The sequence below is a fragment of the Arvicola amphibius genome, chromosome 10, assembly GCF_903992535.2.
Source record: "Arvicola amphibius chromosome 10, mArvAmp1.2, whole genome shotgun sequence".
NCBI classification, from domain to species: domain Eukaryota; kingdom Metazoa; phylum Chordata; class Mammalia; order Rodentia; family Cricetidae; genus Arvicola; species Arvicola amphibius.
Genome location: NC_052056.1, coordinates 31,519,241 through 31,544,434, shown reverse-complemented (window position 1 = coordinate 31,544,434; position 25,194 = coordinate 31,519,241). Strand labels below are relative to the sequence as shown.

The 25,194-nt window shown below is 36.9% G+C and overlaps 1 protein-coding gene across 3 annotated transcripts; it reads right to left on the bottom strand.

The window, feature by feature from the left end:
* Positions 1–705: 705 nt before the first annotated feature.
* LOC119825183 (casein kinase 2 subunit alpha' interacting protein) lies at positions 706–24,968 on the bottom strand. Of its 3 annotated transcripts, XM_038345899.1 has the most exons (3): positions 16,924–17,056; positions 2,713–4,750; positions 2,401–2,507 (listed from the first exon to the last, which is right to left on the bottom strand). In XM_038345899.1, the coding sequence occupies exons 2-3, from the start codon at positions 4,459–4,461 to the stop codon at positions 2,487–2,489; spliced, it is 1,770 nt and encodes a 589-aa protein (XP_038201827.1). In that variant the 5' UTR covers positions 4,462–4,750; positions 16,924–17,056; the 3' UTR covers positions 2,401–2,486. The 3 variants fall into 3 exon arrangements, with proteins under 3 accessions (XP_038201826.1, XP_038201825.1, XP_038201827.1); XM_038345898.1 differs by lacking the exon at positions 16,924–17,056 and adding an exon at positions 24,859–24,968 and having other exon boundaries at positions 706–4,750; XM_038345897.1 differs by having other exon boundaries at positions 706–4,750.
* Positions 24,969–25,194: the final 226 nt, after the last annotated feature.

Below are 25,194 nucleotides of genomic sequence, written 5' to 3'. Positions count from 1 at the left end.
CCCAAGAAGTTTTTAATCTAGTGAGTTAAAACAAATAGGAAAAGTTGCATTTTGTTATAATAACAGAGATCAATACAATGTATGAACATAATGTGTTCTGCTTAGAGGAAAGCCAGTTGACCCTCTTTGTAAGCTGAAAAAAAGAAAGTTCCTCAGAACATGCCAAGGCAAAGCAGATCCCTTCTGGATAAAATGCACAAATAGAAGATCTTTCCAAAGAAGAAGACTGTTTGTTTAAAACACATGGTGGGATAAAGCCCTTACTAAAATGTATGCATTGTAAAGAAATCAGAGTATCTGAAGTGACTAAGAGGAGACAAGAGAAGTCAGTTATGAGAAAGCATCATGATTTCAGCCAGGGAGATGGCTCAGATCCTGTGGTACTTTGAATGAGAATGGTCCCTATAAGGTTCAGATATTTGAACGTTTAGTCCCCAGTTTATAGAACTGTTTGGGGAGGATTAGGAGCTATGTCTTTGTTGGAGGAAATGTGACCTTGTTGGAGGTATGGAAGTAGGCTTGAGGTTTCAAAAGCTCACTTTGCTGCTCCTCATCTCTCTCCTCTCTTTTCTCTCTCTCTCTCTCTCTCTCTCTCTCTCTCTCTCTCTCTCTCTCTCTCTCTCTCTCTCTCTCTCTCTCTCTCTCTCTGTCTCTCTCCCCCCCTCTCACTCCCTCTCCCCCTCTTTCTCCATGTGTGTGTCTCTCTCTGTCTCTCTCCTCTACTCTGTCTTTCTCTCTGCTTGCTGCCTGCAGTACAGGGTTTAAAGCTCTCAGCTACTATGCCAGTACCATACTTGTCTGTTTCCCACCATGATGATCATGGACTAGCCTCTAAAAATATAAGCTCGCCATTAAATGCTTTTTTTATAAGAGTAGCATTGGTCATGGTGCTTCTTCACAGCAATAGAACAGTAGTTAAAACAGGTGGTAAAGGCAGTTGCCATGTAAGCCTAGTGAGCCAAGTTTGATCTCTGGAACCCACATGAAGGAGGAAAAAGAGAATAGATTCCAGAAAATTGTCCTCTGATCTCTATATATAAGTACTATGGTACACACAAAAAAACCACACACACACTCACACACACATACACACACTAATGATAATAATGATGATGATTATTATTATAAAATAAAAAGAAAGAAACAATCATTCTTCATCTAGGAATTTAAGTACCCATAAAATAAATGATGACTGCTTTAAGTTATAGACAATGGAGAACTATCAACTTTATGAATCTCAAATGCATTCAGAAGTAAAAAATACATTTTTACTAGTTATTCCTACAACCGTGATAAATAACTATATCCTAACCAGTATAAACTATGATAGTGATGGTGTTTGGAGTAACAGATCCTAGCAACAATAAAACCATGCAATTCATGCCATGAGTAAGAGACAGTCCCATGTGAGTATTAAATAAAGATGAAAATTGCCATAAAAATGAGGAATTATGTCTGGGTCATAATGAGCTTGAGATGTTCCAGCGATGTTTAGTCTGCATTCTGAACATTTGGGTTGGAGAAAGAGGATTGTAAATTACTAGTTATTATTATAACTGATTATTGGGTTAGGTCTATCACCAATCTATCAGTAAATTCTGGAAATGAAGCATGTTTTTAGGTATTCTTTTTAGTATCTCAATGGCTATATATATGAAAGGAATAAGCAAATGACATTAAAAGCCATGACTGAATCACGATCACCATTCCATAGAGCTATTGACTATTACTCTCATTGCAAATTCCTTACCTAAGATTGACAAAATGAATCTCGGAATGTGTGATAATGACAAAAAAATTCTAGAAGCTCATAATTGAAATGATTTCTTTTGTGGATGTTCTTACCTATTGAATGAGACCTGGATTTTCGTCAAAGCTAGAAAAACAGATTTGCATAAATTGGCTTAATAATACTGCTGTTAACATATGTTATGAAGGAAAATAGTCACACACTGTTTAGAGTCAGATGGGATGCTTATTTCTGTTGTTTGGCCAACTCTGATAAACTTATTCATTATCATTTTATACAGTTGCTGCAATAAGAAATGAATTCTGTTAAAAATGTAAAATAATGTATTCAGATTTTAAAAGATACCAATTTATCCTCCAACTAACAAATGCATTTTAAAAATAATATTTCTTCTTAAATAGGTGCTTCATTAGCTAAAATAGAATCATAGTTAGTTTTTGATAAGAATATAACTAAGCACAGTAGAAAAAAGTGTTAGTGTTGAAGAACTAGAAAATCTTTGCTTTCAAAGAGACAGAAAGTTGATTTAATCAGCATTTCTCATTTTGGAACTTCGTTTGGAAATATCTGAGCAGTGTGTTCGGTCCCCTTTTCCCCTTTTTCGTGGATTTTGTGTTGCGAGTCCTCACACGCTTGGTTTTCGGTGTTGGTGATTGTCTTCTTTTGGTGGTTTCAGAACTTGTACCCCGTATGAACTCAAGCCAGGAGACCCCTGGAGGTAACCGGTGGTGACTTCTTATGTTAGTAACAACATAACCTGAGAGAGGAGCAAGATTGGAGTCTTTACAAGGAGAGGGTGGAGAAGGAAAACCAGTAGAGGAAGAGGAGGAAGAAGAAGAGGAAAGGGAGGAGCAAGAAGATGAAGATGATGAGGATGGGGCTTGAACTGGGGCTTGAGGCTGAGGACTATTTCTGTTTTTAACATAAAGCAGCCAGTCAATAGCTTGGGGCTCTTGACTTACATCTTTGTCTTCAGAGGATACAGCCAACCACTTTTGGTTTCTCTTGAGTCCCTGGATTAAATCAGATTCAGAAGCAGGGAAAAACTGTGTTATCTTCTCTAATTCTTCAATATTATCATCGATGACTTCTAGATTATCATCAGGTTTATTACCTTTCATGGGAGATTGGTAACAGGATGAGGCAGAAGTCTCTGGGAGGGAAAGGATAAGAACTATTTTCACGTCTATTTTCCCATCAGATCTGCTTTCAGGTGTCGGGATGACAAAAAGTGTGGCACACCGAGGATCTTTCTTTCCTGTAAGATGACTACACTGAGATTTTATACAGGAAGCACATTCTAAACAAACAGTATATGTTGATGAAAGGCGGGGACCAGGGTGAGGATTTGGCCTTCCCCTCATTCTTCGAAAGAGAATTTGCCTAGAGAGATCCTTCTGGATTGTAGACTTGGAAATAGAATTGACAATTTTATTTACAACATCAACAGGGACAGTACCACCTTTAATAATGCAGGGATGACTATAATCTAAGGACCATGGGACTTCATTCTCTGGTTGCGGTTTAACCTTTTGTTCAACACTAGCTTTACTCTGGAGTCTGGAACTCGGAATTGAAGCATTTTTGTTCTTGATGCAGGGTTTGGGACTTGATACTCTTTGGCCTGAGATATTTGGTTTAGGAGGAACTGATGATAGGGGACGGGCTCTGCATTTGTCTTTGAGTGAAGCAGTATTCTGGACCTTGTTGTGACAAGCAGGTGAGCTGAGGGTCCTGGTTCTAGGCTCACATTTGAGCGCTGTTTTAGGTTTTGGTTGCCACGTTGGCAAACTCGGAGATGGATGAACAGAATGTGGTGGTTTCCTTGATTTTATTTGGGAAAGAGGCAAACTTTGAACATTGTTATTAGAATTTGATGCAGGACTTTTCGAAGCTTTACGTTCAGACAATGGTGAATTCTGAGACATTCGATTGGACTCCAAAGAAGAAGTCGGAGGAGAGTTATTTCTTTGAAGTTTGGGACGGAGTTGTGGTGAGCTCAAAACTTTTTGATTAGATTCTAATAAAGATGACCGAACACAGTCCAGTAAGGGTTCCTTCTGTGACTTAGATGTACATAATGTTAAAGTAGGTTCACTTGGACTCAAGTCCAGAGAAGGTGAAGTCCAGATGACATTTGGGGAAGGTGTTTCTTGATGTTGAAGGGTAGATGGCGATGGTGTTGGGACTCTTTGAGTAGACTCGAATGAAGGCGATTCCCAGCAAAGGTCAATACTTGACGATGTCTGAGTCTTTGGGAGTGATAACCTTGATCTCAAAGCTAATTGGCTAGGTTCCAGCGCTGAAGCATTGGTAAAGCTGGGTGAAGAGATTGTCGGGGGCTTGTGGTGAGACACAGGTGAACCCAAGGATTTCCAAGAGGTATTAAAGGAACTTTTCAAGTGGAGGTCTTTCGAAGGTATTGTCGGACATTTGGAATATAATGATGAAGATTCCATAACCCTCTTATAGGGATCTTGTGTCATTTTAGAGCTCGGAGAAGTCAGCGTAGAGAAGCTCTGGGCCTTCTTGTTAAAGCTTGGTCGCGGCACCGTGACTGTATTTTGAGACTGTTCTTTTGCCACAGGTTGGCTGTTGAATTGGTTTACTGCATTACATGTGTATTGATGTGTAGGTGAATTGATTGTAGTTTGTTGCTGAGAGTCATCTAAATGCACAAAACGTTGATCATGATATGTTAATGGCACCATCTTGTGCTGTAGCAGAGATCTTTTGGGAAGCAGTAGCTTACAGGGAAGTTTTAGGAACAGTCCTTAGAGCAAGAATCCATGGGCAATGGCCACTTAAATAAACACTAATAGTTCTAACTTCTACCTTGTTATGTTTGTGTTAATGGAAATGGTGTAGAATGTATCACAATTAAGTAGTAAATGAAATTGGGGAGGGAATGTCACCATTGAAGTCTATCTTCTGTCTTCCATTTAATTTCCAAGAGCTTTTTGGTTTTATTCCTCTCTGTCTCTCCTTACGGAAAAAATCCTGTTAACAAAATAGTAAAGACTTTAGAAGAGGTCCTCAAAGGATAAAATTTTCTTAAACTTTAGTACCTAGAACCTAAGGTTTATTCGGTAATACCCAAAATATGTACCTCAACCACCTCGCATATCTTTTGAATTAATTTTTCTAAGTGCATTACACATCTACAAAAGAGATATTTTCAATTTAATGAGCTAAAGACTAAAATAATAAATAGAAATCTCTAACAGTTCCTAGGATAAGTACTCAAAAACCAAGAGCAACAATTACTTCTACTTTATCAATTATTGCATTTCTTTAAAACTTAATTAAAATATTCTCATGCCAAACAACAGCATCTTAGGAAAGATGAAAGGCAAGTCGAAAATATTGGCTTCAGTTCTCATTTTTGTCATATTTTGTCATATTTTGACTTATGTCTAAGAATCTAAACACCTAATTGAAGGTCTCTTGTATATAGTCCCATTGCTGTTTGACACATCAGCACTGAAAGTGTGGGCTGTGCCCTTCTAACACTCTCAAAAACTTTTTGAAATGTATTTTTTATACATTTCTTTAGACCTGGCTCTCTTATTTCTGTCTAGGTTCCTACATTATTCTGTATTTGAATCTCATCCCCAACATAGTTCTCAGCTACATCATTGTGGTGATTTAAGTCAAAATGACCCTCAAAGGATCATAAATTTTCATGTTTTTCCCCAAGTTGGTAGAAATGTTTGGAAAGGATTGAGAAGTGTGGTCTTATTGGAGGAGGTACGTCATTTTGAGGTTTCAAAAGTTCATTCTGCTCCCAATTAGTGCCCTCTCCCTTCCCGCTTACAGATGAGTTATGGGCTCTCTGCCATTGTTTTGGTTTTATGCTTGCCTGTCTATGCCATCCTCCCTGCCATGACGGTCATAGACTCACCCTTTGAAAGGGTAAGCCCAAAAAACTCTTTTATAAGTTGCCTTGAGTGTGGTGCTTTGATGCAACAATAGAAAAGTCACTAGGGTAATCACCATTTCTCTTTTCATCTAATCCCTAAATGAGGTAACCAATTATGTTTAGGATTTGAAAAGAAACTACAGAAGTTTCATAAGTAGAAACTCATTCCTGATTCAAGTGATGCTACTTAACAAGATGTATACTGAGATACGAGACATGATGGGTTACTGCTTTTTCTACCCTCCCATCCCCCTACCATTACCAACCTGATAAATGGTGAAAGCAGTGTATTCCTCACATATATCAACTTATTCAAGTACTGTAGTGGTGATTGCATTATTTCTAAAGATGGTCCGCTTTTGTCAAGGATAGTTTTCTCACACTTATTCTCATACTCCTAGTAATTATTTCAGGCATATCTTGAGCATCTTAGCACATTTGCTTTTAAGTGCTCAGTCATCTGTATCAACAGTATTCAATGATCACATATCAATCTTACAAATACTGGATATTAGAAAACCTGGTTCTTGTTTTCTCTCCTGTTTCAAAAGTGCATTTCCAACTAAACATCAAGCTTCTCTTCTAAAAGAGCTGAAGTTAATTCAAACACAAGTTAAATAAGACCCAATTGATTTAATTCTTCTTCTAGAGAAATTAATTTTCTCATATCTTCTGTTGTAGTCCTAAAATTTAGACATGTTTTTAGAGTCTTTATAGTGACAGGGGTTAATTTCATTTTCTGAAGCTATTGAAATACCATGATTTGCCCAGTAATGGTGGTACATGCCTTTAATCCCAGTACCTGGGGGGCAGAGGCAAGTGAATCTCTGTAAATTAAAGGTCAGCATGGTCTAAAGAGTGAGTACCAGGACAGCCAGGGCTGTTACACAAAGAAACTCTGTCTTGGGGGAAAAAAGAAGATGGATGGATAAATAAATAAATAGCAATATCTATTGATTTTTGCCTGGCTCGTGTCTTATATTTCCAGTCTCACCATTTCAGCCTTTCTATAGCCACACCACATCCAAATTAATGTGTGATTATAGCTATTTCTATAAATTATTTGCCCATTTTCTGCCACCAAACATGAAACAGCAAACTCTTTCTAGACAGATATCCCTGGTGCTAGCTCATGGATTTTGCAGACTTTTGATATGTCTACAAAGGAGTGGTGAATGTAGACTTTTGCTGATTTTTGGTTTTGGTGTGATGTGATTTGTTACCTAATATCTTAAAGAGAAAAAAAAGTGCACTCTGTGAGACACTGAGTGGCATTCTACACATCTAATGGCTTATATCTAACTCTCTGCAGTCTCCCCCTTCTTGACTTTCACATCATCTTGCTGTGTAATAATACCCTTTAGACTTTTAAATCAATAAGCCATCACTTTCACTTAACTTTAGTAATCAAATTTAGAAAGCAAATGCAAATCACAGAAAGCCCCACATGTGACAAAACAAACAAAAGACAAACAACTGGGTTATACGGAGGGTATATACTGGACATTACAAAGAGAACCCAAAGAAAAACATATAGTTATCCTCCTGGTTATTGGAAGTAGACAAGATTGCCGGACAAAAAATGGGAACATGGGGGTGGGGTGGGATGGGGGAATGGGGGGATGGGGAGAGAAAAGGGTGAAGTGGAGGATGGGAAGAGCTTGGGGGAAAAGGATGGTTGGGGTATAGGAAGGGTGGATAGGGGAATAAGGAATTATATATCTTAGTTAAGGGAGCCATTCTAGGGTTGGCAGAGACTTGACTCTAGAGGGGTTCCCAGGTGTCCAGGAAGACGACCCCAGCTAGTTCCTAGGGCAGCTGAGGAGAGGGTGCCAGAAATGTCCAGATCCTATTGTCATACTCATGAATATCTTGCATATCACCATAGAACCTTCACCTGGCATTGGATGGAGAAAATGACAGAGCCCCACATAGGAGCACCAGACTGAGCTCTCAAGGTCCTGATGAGGAGCAAAAGGAGGGAGATCATGAGCAAGGAAGCCAGGACCGCGAGGAGTGCTTTTACCCATTGAGACGGTGGAACAGATCTAACGGGAGACCACCAAGTCCAGTCGGAATGGGACTGATGGAACAGGGGACCAAACCGGACTCTCTGAATGTGGCTGACGGTGGAGGAGGACTGAGAAACCAAGGACAATGGCAATGAACATGAACTCTACAGCATGGACGGGCTCACTGTGAGCCTTGTCAGTTTGGTTGCTCACCTTCCTGGACTTAGGGGGAGCTGGGAGGACCTTGGACTTAACATAGTGAAGGGAACCCTGATGGCTCTTTGTCTTTGGAGAAGGGTGGAGTGGGGGTATGGGTGGAAGGGAGGGGAGGGAAGGGGGAGGAGATGGAAATCTTGAATAAAAAATGAGGAAAAAAAAGAAAAGAAAATGAAAGAAAAGACAAATGTGGAGATTAGAAAGACAAGGAAAACACAAACAGCCACTTCAAAACTGAGGATATTTACATATTCTGCTCCTATGTGACAATAAAAGTTCAGACTTCTCAGAAGCCAACAAAGTGCCCATTTAAACAACTGAGTGATGGATCAGGAAACATCATCAGAATATGATAGACAAAATAAAAACTGAAAAAAACACTATCTGCAAAGAACATATATTAATTAGAATGCTCATAGGTTGACATAGTCTGTTTGAGAAATTCCCTAGTTAGATCCATTAATAAAATTAGTTTCATTATTAAATATTTATTAAATTATTAAATTTTGACTACAAAGAACTTTACAGTAGACATGTGTGCATTGAACAAGGTATTCTTTGAGTTTTTCATAATAACTCCAAAGTAGAATCAAGTGTTGATCAATAATAGAATATATAAGTAATGTATATTCATTCAAAGAAATATCAAAAAATAAAAATTAACAGAAAATGTAACACTAATACAACTGTATACATGAATCTTACAAGGAAAATATTAAGTAAAAGAATCATATTACCACAAGATATTTCATGATTTTCATGATTTTATGTTTGAAACAACAAAAGTTAGTAACCCTGACTGCATTGCTAAAAATGAGGGTGATTGGTGAGGTAAGGATCAGGAGAACACAAAGGCACATCTGGGAAGCTGGTGCTGTTCTGTCTCTGGACATGGATCCTGATGGTATAAATGAGTTCACTTGGTGATAATTGAGCCCTAACACTTACGTTACGTGCATTCTTGTAGATCCCTTCACTAAAATAGAAAGTGTTAAAGTAGATGACTTGAGACTAATTAGAAAAGACACGTCTGAAACAGAATTGCACTGAAAGGTGAAACATTAAAGAACAAACCAAGATCTGGCTCACAGATGCAATGAATCTCACACTCCATCCCCCACAACTCATATACCAAAAAAAAAAAAAAAAACAGAGAAACAAAAATGCAAGGTAGAAATCCTGCTAACCTATAAACAAGAATAAAGGAATTCAAAACAACTGGACAGAGCTAGAATTACCTAAAGAATTACAAAAAAAAAAAACAGAAAATATCATTTCTGAATGTTTCTACTTTCAGAATTACTCAAAAATGTCATTTCTGTTTCAGAAGGATATCTTGAAATAAGCATAGAAGTATTACAGATAGCAAAAGAAAAGCTAGATTCTGGACAAAGTTAAAATTACTGCAGAAAATGAACACAGAAACAAAATCATTAAGTTATATATTCCCTGTGATCTAATGCTTTTGTTCCTGATTTGATTCAAATGTTCTACCAATAGTTTCATATTTGTCTTCAAGGTAAGGTAAATATAGAAATGTTCTCAATTTTCTATGAAAAGTCCTGTATAATTCATATATTTAAGGATGACAAAGGTACATACATAAAGAAAATAATTCACAAGGTGAAATAAATGAAATCCTTTATCATTATTTAATGTGTGTATGGGTGTTTTGTCTGTATGTATAAGTATGCCATGTGCATGTGTACTTGCCTGGAGACCAGAAGACAGTTTTTGATTCCCTGGAACAGGAGTGTGGACAGTTGTGAGCTGTTATGTGGGTGCTGAGAATGAATCTGAGTCCTTTGGAAGAGCAGCCAGTGCTCTTAAACACTGATCCACCAGCCCAGCTTTATTTCTTGAATGTTTTTACCTTCAGAGCTTTAATATAATTTATCTTTTTCCTTTTTTTCCTTCCTCTAAACCCTCCCATATAGCCCTCCGTTCTATCATTCAAATTCATAGCATCGTTCGTGTGTGTGTGTGTGTTTATAATTATACTTATATTTATAATTATCTCTTTTAGAAGATAGCTTGACTGAATAGAGCAGTCTTGTTGGCATTTTCAGCTTTTGTTGTTATTATTGTTGTTGTTTACTTTCAGCTCTTGAAATATGCCATTCTTTACATTTTTGTGTTTGAGAGTTGCTAAAAAGAGAATTGATAATATTCCTAAATTCATGCCTTTGTGAGTGAGTTGGTGTTTTGCCCTCATGCTTCTGTGGTGTGATGTAAAGCACACAGAACCACAGCTCCCATGATATCACATGACCTAATAGGAGTGCTGCTAGAAACACCTTATATTCCCTACATGGTTGATTTTTCACTTTTGGAAGTATTTTCCTGGACTGAAGAGACTACTCAGCAATCAAGAGCATGTACTACCCTTGGGAAGACAGGAGTTCCAGTCACAGCACCCACACTAAGCAGCTCACAGCTGCCTACAGCTCTGTCCTCAGGTAAATCTGATCCTCTAAGTCCACAGGCACCTGCACTCATGTACACACACACACACACACACACACACACACACACACACAAAGGTACACACACATACATACCTGCACTCATATACACATATAAATATACACATACCCCCACACACACCTGCACTCATGCACACATACCCATAGACCCCAAAACACTACATGCACACACTTAATTTAAATTAACTCTTACTATTGATAAATTTTTGTAACATTAATATTCAGTTACATTAATATGAGATTATGATTCAATGTTAAAGAATATATTAATATTCAATTTTCTCTGTTTTTCACAAATTATCTCATTTTCACATTTATACATAATATAGGCTAGATATCTTTGCTGTTAATTCCTAATCATTTTTTATTAGCCCATACTTCAGAGATAATTGTTGCAAAAGTTAAAAGCAAATATTGAAAGCTAAACTATAAACTCCCTAGGTGGGACCCAAGTATAGTGTCTCACATGTTACTAAGTATTCCTACATTTTAGCAATGTATGATAATTGACTTCAATGCATTTAATTCATAATGCATGTGCTTACAATCAATCACGTAATTGTTCACTAACTTTACAACATATTAGTTTCTCAATATTGTTTAGCACTCAATAAAGCCCTTGCGATGAAAATTTCAGATACTGTAATTTGATTGCTTTATAGTATGTTTCTAACAAATGATTGAAGCACATTTTGTTCTGGAATATTTTGCACTAAACTTTCTAGGTGAAATTTTGCATGAATAGTTTAAGTTAGGTTTCTATTGCTGTTTTTATTGTTCCAGGGCCAAAAACAACATAAGAAGGAAAGGATTTATTTCAGTTTATAATTCCACATCATAGACCATCATCACAGGACAGAAGAGGAAGAACTCAAGCAAGGTAGGAACTTGGGGTCAAGAATTGGAGCAGAAGCCGGGGAGGAGTACTTCCTGGTTTGCTCCTCCTGGCTCGCTCAGTCTGACTTTTTATATACCCTATGACCACCTGCCCAGGGGAGGCACCACCCCCCATGGACGGGGCACTCCCACGTTAATCACTAATGAAAAACAAATTATCCACACTGGCCTACAGGCTGATCTTGTAGAAGGATTTTCTCAATTGTTCCCTCTTCTCAGATAACTCTAGCTTGTGTCAATTTGACAGAAACAACAACAAAAACTAGAACACTGCCCTTTCCTTGTTAACCAAGCCACAACGTAACAATATGCTGGATAAGTGACTACACACACATTGACCTTATCAATGATAAGGAAATGAAGTATCAAGTCTCCAGAGATCAAACATTTCTGCCAAGCACTTTCTTCGTAGAAATGGTCCCTAGTTATAAATGAGCAGTGACAATACTTTCAGTGTTATGTGAGACACAGTGCTCGAGAAAGCAGCTGCACAAATAGAAGAGCCATAGAGAACCATGGCGCGTTTGCAGGCCTGTTGATCACACCGCATGTCTAATTCAAAATATTTTGCTTATACAAAATCACGAAGAGAACCTGCAAAGGATAATTTGGAAGGTTGTATATTGCACTCATTTTATTTGATTCATGTTTTCCACTTCACAGAACACCCCCAGCTGTCTGAATCTAAAAGGATTAGATTTCAGTAACGCATAGTTTCTTCCAAATGCATTAAACTAGCTAATACATATACATAACATTTCCATACTAGTGTGTATGACATCGGTCAAATGTTAATCTTCTAGAGATAAGAATGAAATATTATACTTGAAATTATCATATTTGACAAATAGCAATATTAACTTCTTATCTTCCTTTTTGCAAATGTAGAATGCCATTTTTTGTTATGACAACAAACCCAAATATTGTCATGGCAGGTAAAATTTCCATTTTCTGCAAATTTTTATAGATTATATATTATATAACATTTGCTGTTCAGAAAGAAAGGCTTCAATTACTTCTTAAAATGACTAGTAGTAATGTCTTTGACAAAATTTTCACTAGGTCAAATCATTTTACAATGTTTGCCATTTAAAAGAATAATTCTTTTGTATCCATGATTCATGATTTAAAATATTTTTATTTAATCTCATTGTTATTTAATCTAATATTTGTACAAACAACTCTAGAAAAAATCTAATTATGAATGGAATTAAAACCAATTTTTGTTATCTTCCTTACCATTTATTATTCATTTGTTTATATTAGTAACAGTATGAATTGGTAGAGACATGGTCTCACTACATTGCCCAAAATACCCCAAATTCCTGGGTTTGAGGGATCATCTTGCATGAGTCTCCCATCCAGCTTGGATTCCTATGTATCATACACCATAGTGCCCAGCTAACAGCTTCCATTTTAAAATATAAAAACTGAAAGGTCTATGAGACAACCTTATAATATTTCCAGTACAGATTAAAAGTTATTTTTTTAACTTTAAGTGCATTGGTGTTTTTCCTGTATGCATGTCAGTGTGAGGGTGTCAGATCTTGGAGTTACAAACAGTTGTTAGCTGCCACATGGGTGCTGGAATTTGAACCGGGGTCCTCTGGAAGAGCAGTCAGTGCTCTTACCAACTGAGCCATCTCTCCAGCCCGAAAAATAATTTTTCTAAACATTTTTCTTTAGCATTATACTGAAAGTAAAAAAAAAAAATTGGGAAAGAGAACAGAAGTCTTCTTCTACTACTGATAACACATATATCATAAATTTGAATCACCCAATCATTCTTTTATGTTTTTTCTGTCCTGTACTTCACACAGTTCTACTCCCAGGAAACTAAATGATGAGCAAGTATGACACTAAGTACTCATTCAGTCCTCAACACATTGTGAGTTTCTTATTTAATTTATTTTTCTTTTATGTACATTAGTGTATTGCCTGCATGTATGTCTGTATGAAGATCCTCTAGAACGAGTTTAAAGACAATGGAGAGCTGCCATGTGGATGTTGGGAATTGCACCTTGGAAGAGCAGCCAGTACTCTTAACCGCTGAGCCATCTCTCCAACCCCAAGTTCGTTCTTTTTGTTTCTCTCTTGTAACCCCTTCCATTGACACGAACATCCTTGCTATTTCATGAGAAGCCCTGGCCTGGCCCTGCAGTCCACATTCACAAGATTTGACTTTAGGCTTCTTCTCTCCAGCGTGTGATAAGAAGGGCTTTTTCCCCACCATCCTTCTTTCTTTCTGGTCTTAGAAAGCTGTTTGATTTCTGTTTCTCTCTTCTGAGGGATAAATACCCTTAAGAACCGTCATCCTTTCTCCCTGTCTGCTGCCCGCATCTGTTTTCAGTCATGACCAACATACCTTCCTAGGGCTTCCCCTCATCTTCCTGACCTTTCTCTTCCGCCAAGATCTCTGCACCTCTTCTCTCAATTTGCACTCTATTTTCTGAACTCTGTTCTAAGACTGTCTTCTACTTCACGTTCAAGTTCATTGTTTTTGTACATTCTGGCACTTCTGGGTCTATATAAATTGCTATGTCAGCAATTTTAAGTATTTGAGGTAAAAAGCAGATACTCCATAGAAAAACAGTGCCAAACACCAAACCCTTAATATAAACAGTATGTTTATGAACTGCCTGGTGCAGGCTAATATATCTTCAAACATATATCTAGCCAGAGCATTGAAAGTGTGTGTGACAGGAAAAAAAGCATTAAAATTGTGGGACTTGAAAATCACACTTATGTAATATTTTCTCAAATTCCTTAAGCCAGAAGTATCTAAATTACAGAATTTGTACCTCAGAATTTTCTTAAAGCACACACATTTCTTTCTATTTTTAATCCCAACTTAAGGGTCAGTTTTCCAAAGAGTTAAATTTTATTGTATAAAAATCTCATGTAAACGTATTTCAATTCATTGAAATATGTGATAATGGGTTCTATCCAGTTTATTTTAGGAAACATAAAAACCTCATAAGCAACAATGTTCAAACAGGAAACTAAACAATAGTGCTGAGTTGGTCATCTTTCTGATGTGGTATTATAAAATCTAAGTCAAGCAGTAAAAACTAAGACCAGCTCTAATATTTCCTAACTTTATACCTTGGGTAAGTTATTTAAGGTTGCCTCTTCACCTGTGAAACAAATATAACTATCCTTATCTCATAGAAGTGTTTTAAAAAGCAACTGTGAAAGTGCAGAATTCTTGGCATAATATTTAGTAATTCATGTATGATCAATAACTCATTTAGTTTTTTTAAATATTTATTTAATTTTAGTTGTGTATGTGTGCACCCTTGTGTTTACATGTGCATGTGCACATAAATAGGTGCCTTTCGGGTTAACCTGACACAAAATGCCCTTAAACAACCCTAGGTTCCCACATCCATTGCTGAAGTCTCCCTTAAAGCTGTGTTGGAGCTAGCTGCCTTTCTTAGCTGGAAATCAGCTTACAATTATCAAGCAGAAGATCAAGCACAAACGAACCTCTTAATTAATGTTCCAGTGACCCTTGACGAGCTCACGGGACAAGGTAACTTTGTTCATCCCATTCATCAGTCACAGATAGGCCATCAAACCTACTACCAACAGGTTTCTAACTTGACCTTCAAAGTTCCTAAGGCATGCAACCCATGATACCCTTCAGCTTACTTCTGTAATCTTATTCACAATCAAGGAAACTTTTTACTGATATTCTCATGCATGTCAATGAAGCAGTGGAGCAAAGAGTAGACCTGGGTCCCATTAGGGAAATGTTAGTCAAACAACTGTTTTGGGATGGGCTTAATCCCGCTACCCACAATGCAGTTGCAGAGGTCTGCAATGAGAACAGTTACAAGTGGGTACTGGCTACAAGAGCTATTGAACCCAGTAACTGTCCTATTGCTGCACTCAGTGCTTCCCTGCATGTCCTCCTTGCAGACAGGTAGCAAGCCAACAACACATCCAAAGTCCCCCAAGTGTATGGATCTCGCTGGGGATGCAGCAAACCAGGCCATCTGTGGTGTGACTGCCCCTATGTCCCAGATGCAATAAGGGATTACATTGGGCAAAAGATTTCAGATCACAGCCTGCCACAGCACCTGCCCATTTAAACTCCAGGCAGGGAGCTCCTCAGCCCTGACAGTAAGAAGAGGCTCTGGTAATCCAAAAATCTATTGGATACTGTTCATTTTTCCATGCTTCCCAATGCTTGATGAACAAGCTATCAGAGGCTTGGTGAACACATGTACAGACATCACCATATTAATGGTTTATTGATTGACTGCTTGAGCATGCTGTTCCTGGGAACCTATGGTAGTTTTCCATAGCTGTATATTTATAAGAAGACAGTGGAACTTGTCAATATTTGAGTCTTGGATGTAGGTCAGTGCAAGAGTTCTTGTTTTTCACACATGTCAAGCCTCAGATTCAAATATCACCAAGAAAAGGGAGGAGTGAAAGATTAGTGAACAAGTAATGCAGAAATCATACCAAAGGAGATTTTTATGATGGCTATATATATATATATATATATATGTGTGTGTGTGTGTGTGTGTGTGTATGTATATAATTTGCTCACATGCTAATATAGTATGGAAATATAGTATAAAAATTAATACAAATCATATAGACTTTAAATTTCCCAATCTAATATTGATCTTAACTAAAACTAAATTTTTGATTTTCTAAATAATTATATTATTTCAATCTCTCACAATTATTTAGAAGTTTTCCTAGCTGAGCATTGTGAAGCATGTCTATATTTCTGGCGCTCTGTAGGAAGAGGCTGGATTATTACGAGTTCAAGAACTGCCTGAACTACATGGCAAGTGTAAGGCTAGCCAAGACTATACAGAGAAATCCTGTCTCCAGACAAAATAAACAAATAAAAAAGCATTACTTATCTTGGCTTCTATTTTACAAATAATTCAATAATTCTTTTCTATTCTAAGTTTAAGACAATTCTGTTTTACTGTGGACATAAAACATAGGTCTCACCTCAAAGGGAAAAACAGATGGGTTTGTACGGGGTCCAAAGTGAATGGCTATTACCCAGGACATAAATACAAATTGTTCTGGAAGACATGTTCCAATATGGAAATGGCTACATGAACTTTATAGTCACAAAGTAAATTTGTAAATCAAGGTATTTTCCAAAGACCCTGGTAGACATCAGACAGGCAGCGCACAACAAAGCAAGGATAACGCCACAGCAATGGTCTGGAAAGTCAATAGATCCCAAACTGTTTATCTGAAAGTTGGACTCATATAAGGTGAAACACAGAGGAAGGCAATAAATGAATATTAAGAAGCCTAAAGTTAGCTCACGATAATTCTCACTCTGGATTTCATTGTTCCACTCTGTACAGGAAGTCTCAATTAATCTTCTTCTTAGAAGCCTTAATACGGGAGCAATTTTTTTTTTCTCTAGGAACTTCAGTTCATGTTAGTAACACAAAAACAGAAGTACTTTACCAAAAAGAAATCTCTTAATTCATATCATTTTTCAAAAATGTGTGGAAATATTAGAGCAATTATGAGGCCATTGAAACTAAAGAATCTGATAAGAAAACAACTCTACATTCAAGAATTTAAACCAGCATACAATCAATCATAGAAATACATCATATAAATTTTATTACATTTTTCTTTTACCTTGGTATAACAGCCAGATGAAGAAATAACCTCAACATCAGCTAGGGTAGAAAACCAAGAAGCGTGTTCGTTTAAATCCTGTTTCTTTATTTTTTTTTCTTTGTGGCAATAAAACATCTCTCTTCTCTCTTCTCTCTTCTCTCTTCTCTCCTCTCTCTCTCTCCTCTCTCTCTCTCTCTCTCTCTCTCTCTCTCTCTCTCTCTCTCTCTCTCTCTCTCTCTCTCTCTCTCTCCCTCCCTCCCTCCCCCTGCAGAAGCTACATTGCTGAAGAAAAATGTGGGGCAGGCATGACTCAGACACTCTTGACTTCCATATCCAGACCTTCAAGAATAACAAACTTTGTTTTCTTGGCAAGAGCTAAAAATTAATCAGATATATCATTAAAAAGAAACCACCTTTACACCTCTCTGGTGTCTGGCGGTTAGCTAATAGAAGCCCCTTTTGTTATTGTAATGTTCCTTCCTTTAAAAAACTCATGAACTTCTCTAGGCAAAAGAAAGATAAATCTGTCATTTATTAAATTGTGCTCTCCTTTTGAGTCACCTTTGAACTCTTGCACCGGTTATTAAGCAAGGCAGCCAAAGTTTCTTTTTGCACCTGCAAAGGACAGTTCTATTACAATTAAGGATCATTTCCTCTTCTTTGAAATTCAAATAATGGTGCTAAAATAGCGTAATATTTTCTATGTGTATCTGGTCCGGCTATTTCCTGACATATGTGAGGAAGTAACAAGATTAATGTGTTATAGTAGTACAGAAAGATGCTGAGATAATTCCTAGGAGTCTCAAGAAAGGCTTCTAGATTTTAGGATAAATATAGAGTTGTATAAACAGATCCCTCTGAAAAGATTTTAAAGGAAGACAACAAAATATAGCATCAGCTTTTTCACAAACAAAAATATGGTAAACATTAATGGTATTTATGGCAAAACATACTAAAGAAATTTTTATTTCTACTACCCATGAGGGTGACTCTTCCAGAAGGCTTACATCTCAGGCACTTTATTCTTCCCAGAACCATACATCCTTTGAGGCACGCTCACACACACATGGTTGGCAGCAGAATGTTCACTATTGGACTGTTACAAAGTTCTCCCTATACACCTCTTTTGGAATGTCTGGAGATTGGATCTAGTATTTCTGTTAAGCAATTGGATACACTGTGATCCTAACTCCTTGATTTTTGTTTTTGCCTGGTGCTTTTCCAGCTAATTTAAAGAAGAACTTACTTTTAATTGCACATTCTACTTTTCTGAATATAATTTTGCATAACGTTTTTTCTTCATTTACATTATCGCTGAAATCAAACTGCCAAATGCAAAAGGGAGAGTCAAAGATTAATAAGTATAAGAAATTCACAAAATGATTGTGTATTTTCTACAACTGGGTTTTACAGCTATCATGAACTTGAGAGCCATAAAAAGTCTCAAGTGTCATACATAGATCTAATCTACATGGGAAGTAGAAAAAGACAAGATCTCCTGAGTAAATTGGGAGCATGGGGATCTTGGGGTATGGTAGGCAGAGGGGGGAGGGGCGAGGCAGGAGGAGAACATAGAAAAATGTAGAGCTCAATAAAAATCATTAAAAAATGTTATTGAATCAGACATTAATAAAATGGATCTGCTACGGTTGAACGTGCTGGCAATCCCACTATTTGGAAGGTAGGGACAAGCGGATTGAGTGTTCAAAAACAACCTCAAATGTAATGCCAAACATGCTATAGTTATTTGCTATGAATTCTGAGACAAATGTCACTAATTGAGTAGGGTCATTAATGGAATATACTTTGTTTTCTGTTAATGGCCCTCTAATAAGATGAATTCTAGTTACCTCAAAGCAGATTGAGACTACTGAATAGGAAGGCAAAAAAAAAAAAAAAAAAAAAAAAAAAAAAAAAAAAAAAAAGAAAAAAGAAAAAAAACTGGTCCCCAGCTCTCATTTTAGTAGATTTTAGTTGGACACCAAAGCAAATAAGTGTGAGAAATTAACTTGACATGAACTTAAAAACTTGGAAAAAGCATCATTTTGGCCTGATATTAAAAGAGTATCAATTGTCTTTTGCTGAGATTATTCAGACAGTTTTTAAATCAGGCAGATTTCAAATAAACAAAATTCAGCACATTCAATTTTAGGACAGCAAATTTCTTTTTTCCAGTCTTCTGCACTAAGAATTTGACTGGTGCATTTTACATTTTCTTGTTTAAAATTCTGCTAGCAGGCATGAAGATGATTGGGACTTCCATTTGAACAATAGCATGAATTCCACAGATGCAGCTCTTTGGATTTCGTTGTTACACTGCAGTGGGTAACCATCCAGCAAGCTATCCCCGCCCCCATTCAGCAATGTGCTATCAAGACCAGATGAAGAGTCTCCTCCTCCCCAGATAATCAGGGAGCATTTAAAAGAAATGCATACATAGTGATAGAACTTCCAACGGGTCAATGTTGTTTTGATTATTTTAATTATGAACTTATGTTTATTTTGTTTTCAAATTTATACACTTTTACGTTTTTGTAATGAAATTTAGAATTTGTTTAAATTTCAGGAAAGGATTACGCTTAATGAAAATGCATCCTGTTAGCTTGATTGAATTCAACCATCAGTTACACTGTGAAATGTGGCCAGAAGTGACTTAGGATAAAACAGATATTTTTAAAGGAGAAGAAATTTTACTTATGTTCCTTTCCAATTTAAATCCTCTTGTCAGTCTTCTGGAGTTATCTTGGTAGTATGTCACTCAACCCCTCTAATCGGAAATCTTCCTTAATGATTTCCACCTTATACTTTCATTTAATCCAGCATTTTAGTCAGTACAGACTGACCTTTCATTGCTTCAAATGTGTTACCGCTTAAAATTCGCAAAATATTTTGGCATTTGGTACTGCATATTACATAAAGTGTTTATGAGGTTTAAATGTAATGTGTTCCATCTTGCTAATTTGGGTAAGGTTGTTCAGGCTCTAAAGCTTTTTAGTAAATATGATTTTCTTCTCTCTCTGTCTCCTCTTGCTCTCCTCTCCCCCCACCGTTCTCTCGCTCCCTCTGTTCTTCCCTCTCTCCCTAAACATCACATATATTACAAGGTATTTCAAAATATCTTTCTTGAAGAAAGATTTCAACAAGAGAGATGTGAACAAGAAAGTAATGAAAGATGAATCTGATCAAAATGCATTGTATGAAGAGGAAAGTGGGGAAAAAAAAACAGGAGTGGGAAGGTACCTGGGGACAAAGAGGCCAGAGACAGAATGAACATTAAGAATGCTTTATATGACCCCAGGAACTATATTAGCTTTGTGTGTGTGTGTGTTTGTGTGCGTGTGCGTGTGCGTGTGTGTGTGTGCGTGTGTGCATGCTCGCTTTGTGTATGTATTTTATGAACTTATTCCATTTGAGGTGACAATGTTCCCCCAAAGAGTCACAGACTGCTTCACAAACCCCAGTGTCAGACATGGCAAACCTCTTATCAAGTTTTCTGTCAGGGGAATTAGATAAACTCCAAAATAATATAGGCCACTGCCCTTGGCTGCCTTGAAGAACTTAGTTAAGCCCCTATTGCAGGAGTACATCATACTTTTCTGACACAGGAATTTGAAAAATAGTTGGAACGAACTCACAATCATCCTCCCTAATGGACTAGCTTTCCTAGCATCTGAAGGTGCAGGGTAAGCTGCTAAGGGAAAGGGGTACCCAATGTTCCTTCCCAGCTGTTAAGCCTATGAACCACAGCGTGATCAGCATAGTAAAATACGCCCAATGTTGCAATAGTGGCACTTAATATACTAGGAGTAGCCAAACAGTAATCAAATCAGGCTTAACTGCTACTTAATGAAAGTGACTTTATGCCTGGTAATGTAAACCTAGCCAACTACACATGGCTGGTTGATAATTCCTGGAGGAGAACGTACTACTGCCACTTTCCTAAACGTGTATAATCCCTAACTGTATCCTAAATGCTCATCCTTATACCTACAGATAAATACAGCACTCACCTCCTATCAAAGAAGTTTCTTTTTGCAGAAGATGGAGAAAGTCACAGAAATCTGCAACTGGACTGAGTTCAGTCAACAGCTAACCATGGAGACTAACCCCAGTTGGTATGTCTACAACACAATCCCTGCACCTCAAGCTCTGGGAACATCTCAGAAGAGGGTTCAGAAGGATTGTATAAATGAGAGTACCCCGAAGTCTCCTACAGAATAGTGTACTCTACATATTGCTGGGAAGTTGTATCCATGAAATCTCAACAGCATATTTGCCTAAACAAGACCTGCACCATGGCAACACCAGTTGACATGCTGACACAGGAGAAATAGAATGGGGCCCTATGCTTAGATGGTGAGCTACAGGAAACTAATGGATGTAACTAAAAGAAAGGGAGAATTAATCTTCTCTAGGAACTAGCTCCCTGATAGTTTATCCAATCCTGAACCTGCCAGGGCTAGATACATACGTACAATCATCACTAAATGAACTCAGTAGGAGATACATATGTGTGCATATCAGTAATAAAAAATGTCATGAATTTGAGAGGGAACTGGAATGCAGAAGTTGGAGAAGTTAGGATGGGATAGACATGTTATAGATATAGTACTTGTATGTGAAATTCTCAAAATATCTGAAAATACATTGCATACACACATAAAATGATAAGACAAATAAAGTTTTAGTTTTAGTTTAATTAATTTTACATTGGAACAATGTCTCTTACAACGTTTCTTGTGGCCTAATAGCTATCGACTTTTGGGTGGCAAAAAGAAAAAAAACAGGATGTTGATATACTCTACTGTATCTTGTTACACCTCTAGTCTTAACATTGTAGAGATGATATCTGGTCTATCTAGTATTTAGACAATTTTGTTCTGACTGACACATTTTGGCTTGACACAACAGAAAAATCTGAGCTCAAAACAAGATACACATGTTTGATAAAACATGACAGGATGTTTAAGTCCTGTGTATTTACAAAAGAGAAGGAATGAGCACATGCTAAGATCGTGAGCTGCAGACACCCACAAAGCAGTCACACCCAAGGACAAGAGAGACCACTGTGCAGAAGTCACCTCCATGAGTACCAGGAGCAGCAGCAAGGGCACAGCAACCTGCACGATAGTTATTGCACATGTGTCTATGACATGATACTTTGACAACATAGGTGTGCATAGTGACTCAGAGGATTCTGCCAACTCTCACACTCTGTATGTATCAAGTTTCTCACGAGAAGATGTATATGACAATGCCACTGTGATGTGGGTACCATGGAGGCTTCATGATTCCTGGTTTTAAATTCTGGTTATGTCATCTTCCCAGCCATCGATAACTTATTTTTCTGCTCAAAACTGTTTTGCACACTTGTAGCCAAGAGTAAATTAACTCTCACTGAGTTAATTTTTCTATTTAAATATTATGTTCCAATAGAGAGCTAAAATCTATCTTTTTTTATGTTAAAGCCAGTATCAATCAAACATTTAGATGAGACAGCCTTGTCCGTTAGTAACTATTCAGACCCCAAAACTTGATCTTATGCCTTCTCTGCCTTTCCATTTAACTTCACTCACATACTTGAGACTTAGTGGCAAGTTCAGCACAGACTTGGAGCTCATTGATGGAATGAAATGATCCAGAACCATTTTCAAAGAATAGTCATTGGTGAGGTATACAGATCAGCGCATATTACATGAAACATAGAGATGCTGAATTAGACTTGGAGCTAACTGCCATGTAAGAAAGAAAGACAGTAAAACACTAAATCAAATCCACCTCTTCTGACGACTGAGATGGTTTCGATTCACTTTCTGTCTTGTGCTTGTTTCCAAATTAGTTTGTGTGTGTTTGGGATGTTTTGTTCTATTCTTTTTTTTTCTAGAACTGCTTTTACTGTGCACATTAAAACAAAATAGCGTGATACGTTGATGTCATTTCCTTGATACATAGGCACATAGTGATTTGTACAGTTTAAAAATTAACACCATCACCACACTATCTTCCATTTCCATGTGCATTAGAGTGCTTAAATCCATTCTCATGCAGATGATTATATGTTTATTTATACTATATAACTATTAGTTACAGTCAGCATACATTTCTGTAAGTGATAAACTTCAGATACATGATAATGAAAGTTTTATGTTTTTATTTCTGCTTACACATATTATATGTGAACTTTCATTAATTTTGAGTTATACAGAAATGAACTGAAATAAGAAATTAACTTCTAAACTTTGGATAAATATTTTCCTTGGTAATGGAAACCCTTTCCTAAAACATTCTCCTAAATTAAAACCATTGTGAAAATATTTAGTGACTGGAGCTACTTGTCTGATTTCTGAAAGTATGAGCTTTATGAACTAGTATAGGTTACTTTTTCTGTAGAAATAACTTATGAATTAATCTTTTAAAAATGAGAAGGCATTGCAAATGTGTAAAACAATAAAAATAAGTTACTTATTAATATATATAAATTTTAGAGAAATTGAAATATAAATATCTGGTAACTTAAACAGACTCCAGAAATAAATTTTTTAAGAAAAAATTCGCAGTTACTATTGGGGAAATTATTAATTATATTTTGCATATTTTAAATATTATATGAGATATGCAAATGAAAATTTATATTTAGTGTATTAGGGGCTGGAGAGATGTCTCAGTAGTTGAAGGCTAGGCTCACAACCAAAAATATTTAGTATATTAGTACATTGATACAAAGGATATAAAAACTAAATCATAACTCTCCTATTCATATTATTTCAAGATATTTCACTCATTTTGCCTTATTGATTGTTTTTCTTGACTACTTAGCTTGCAGGTACTTGGGGAAACTTAAGACAGCTCTTTACAAGTTATATATATTTAGAGCCTTCACACACTTATATGACAATTACACTGTTGCTATTTTTCTTTTTTTATGTTGTTGGGTTTTTGCTTTGGTTTGTTTTAGGCTGTTGTTGTTGCTTTTACTTCTTTTTTGTTTGTTTTGTTTTTTTTTGTTGTTGTTGTTGTTAGAGATAGGGTCTCTATATGTAGTCCTGGTTGTCCTGAAACTTGTGATGTAGTCCAGGCTGGCCTCAAACTCGGAGAGATACACCTGCCTCTGAACTCAAACCTTGGCCTTAAAAGTGTGTAACACCATACCCAACTGCTATGTTTTTCCTAAAACAGGTTCCTTAATAGCTGAATCATCTTGGAATATTTTTAGAGCATTATCATTCCATGAATTTCAAGTTAATTTTCTTTTCTGTTCTTAGCATAAATTTCTATGTCTTCATATAATCAGGTGATGGTTTCTAACTCTGAAATTCCAAACCAACTATCTAAGGCGGGAGCAGATCTGTACTCAGCTCTAGAGACAGACCGGGCTTAAGTTGGGTGGTTTCATTGTCGTCATTGTCTGCTTTATGATTTACTTATAATTAAATCAATTCTTTTTTTTGTGGTGCTGAGTTCATTTTATTTATTTATTTATTATTTATTTATTTATTTATTAAAAATTTCTACCACTTCTATTTCTCCATTTCCCTCCCACTTCCCCCACACCCCACACCCCCTTCCCCTCCCTCTCCAGTCCAAAGAGCAGTCAGGGTTCCCTGCCCTGTGGGAAGTCCAAGATCCTCCCCCCTCCATCCAGGTCTAGGAAGGTGAGCATCCAAACAGACTAGGCTCCCACAAGGCCAGTTCATGCAGTAGAATCAAAACTCAGTGCCATTGTCCTTGGCTTCTCAATCAATTCTTTTAAGTCTTTGTTTAAAATTTTAATGACTTTTATCTTTTATTGGCCGAAGTTTGCATTTCGAAAGGAGCCTACCTCAGGTAGTAGTCACAGAGAACAACAAGCCTGCATTGTCATGGGTGGAAAAAGGAAAGCTAGGTCATTACACAGTACATACATAAAGGTTTAGCAATTTTTGCTATTAAAATTTGCAAGAAGAGTATACAGACCTTCTGAAGAAATGATTCCTAGGATTGTTTCCTCTAATTCCAGATGGCTTCTGGGAGTTGTGCTCTGCTGGTAGAGTTTTATTTCTTGATAGTAGGAGACAAGTGCTGTCTTTCTGAAAAACAAAAATCATTTTTGGCTATTGAAAATATGAAATGAAGTCATGAAGATTGAAGGGAGATTTGACAGCAAGTCCACCGTTGCTGCAAAAGGAAGGCAGAACTATTAGGTTACAGTGCTCGACTTAATAGAACCCTAAGTGTATAAGCATCCCCCCTTGTAAATGAAACACAAGAGGTACAATAACTGAGGGCAACCACAAAAATTATTGTCTTCAG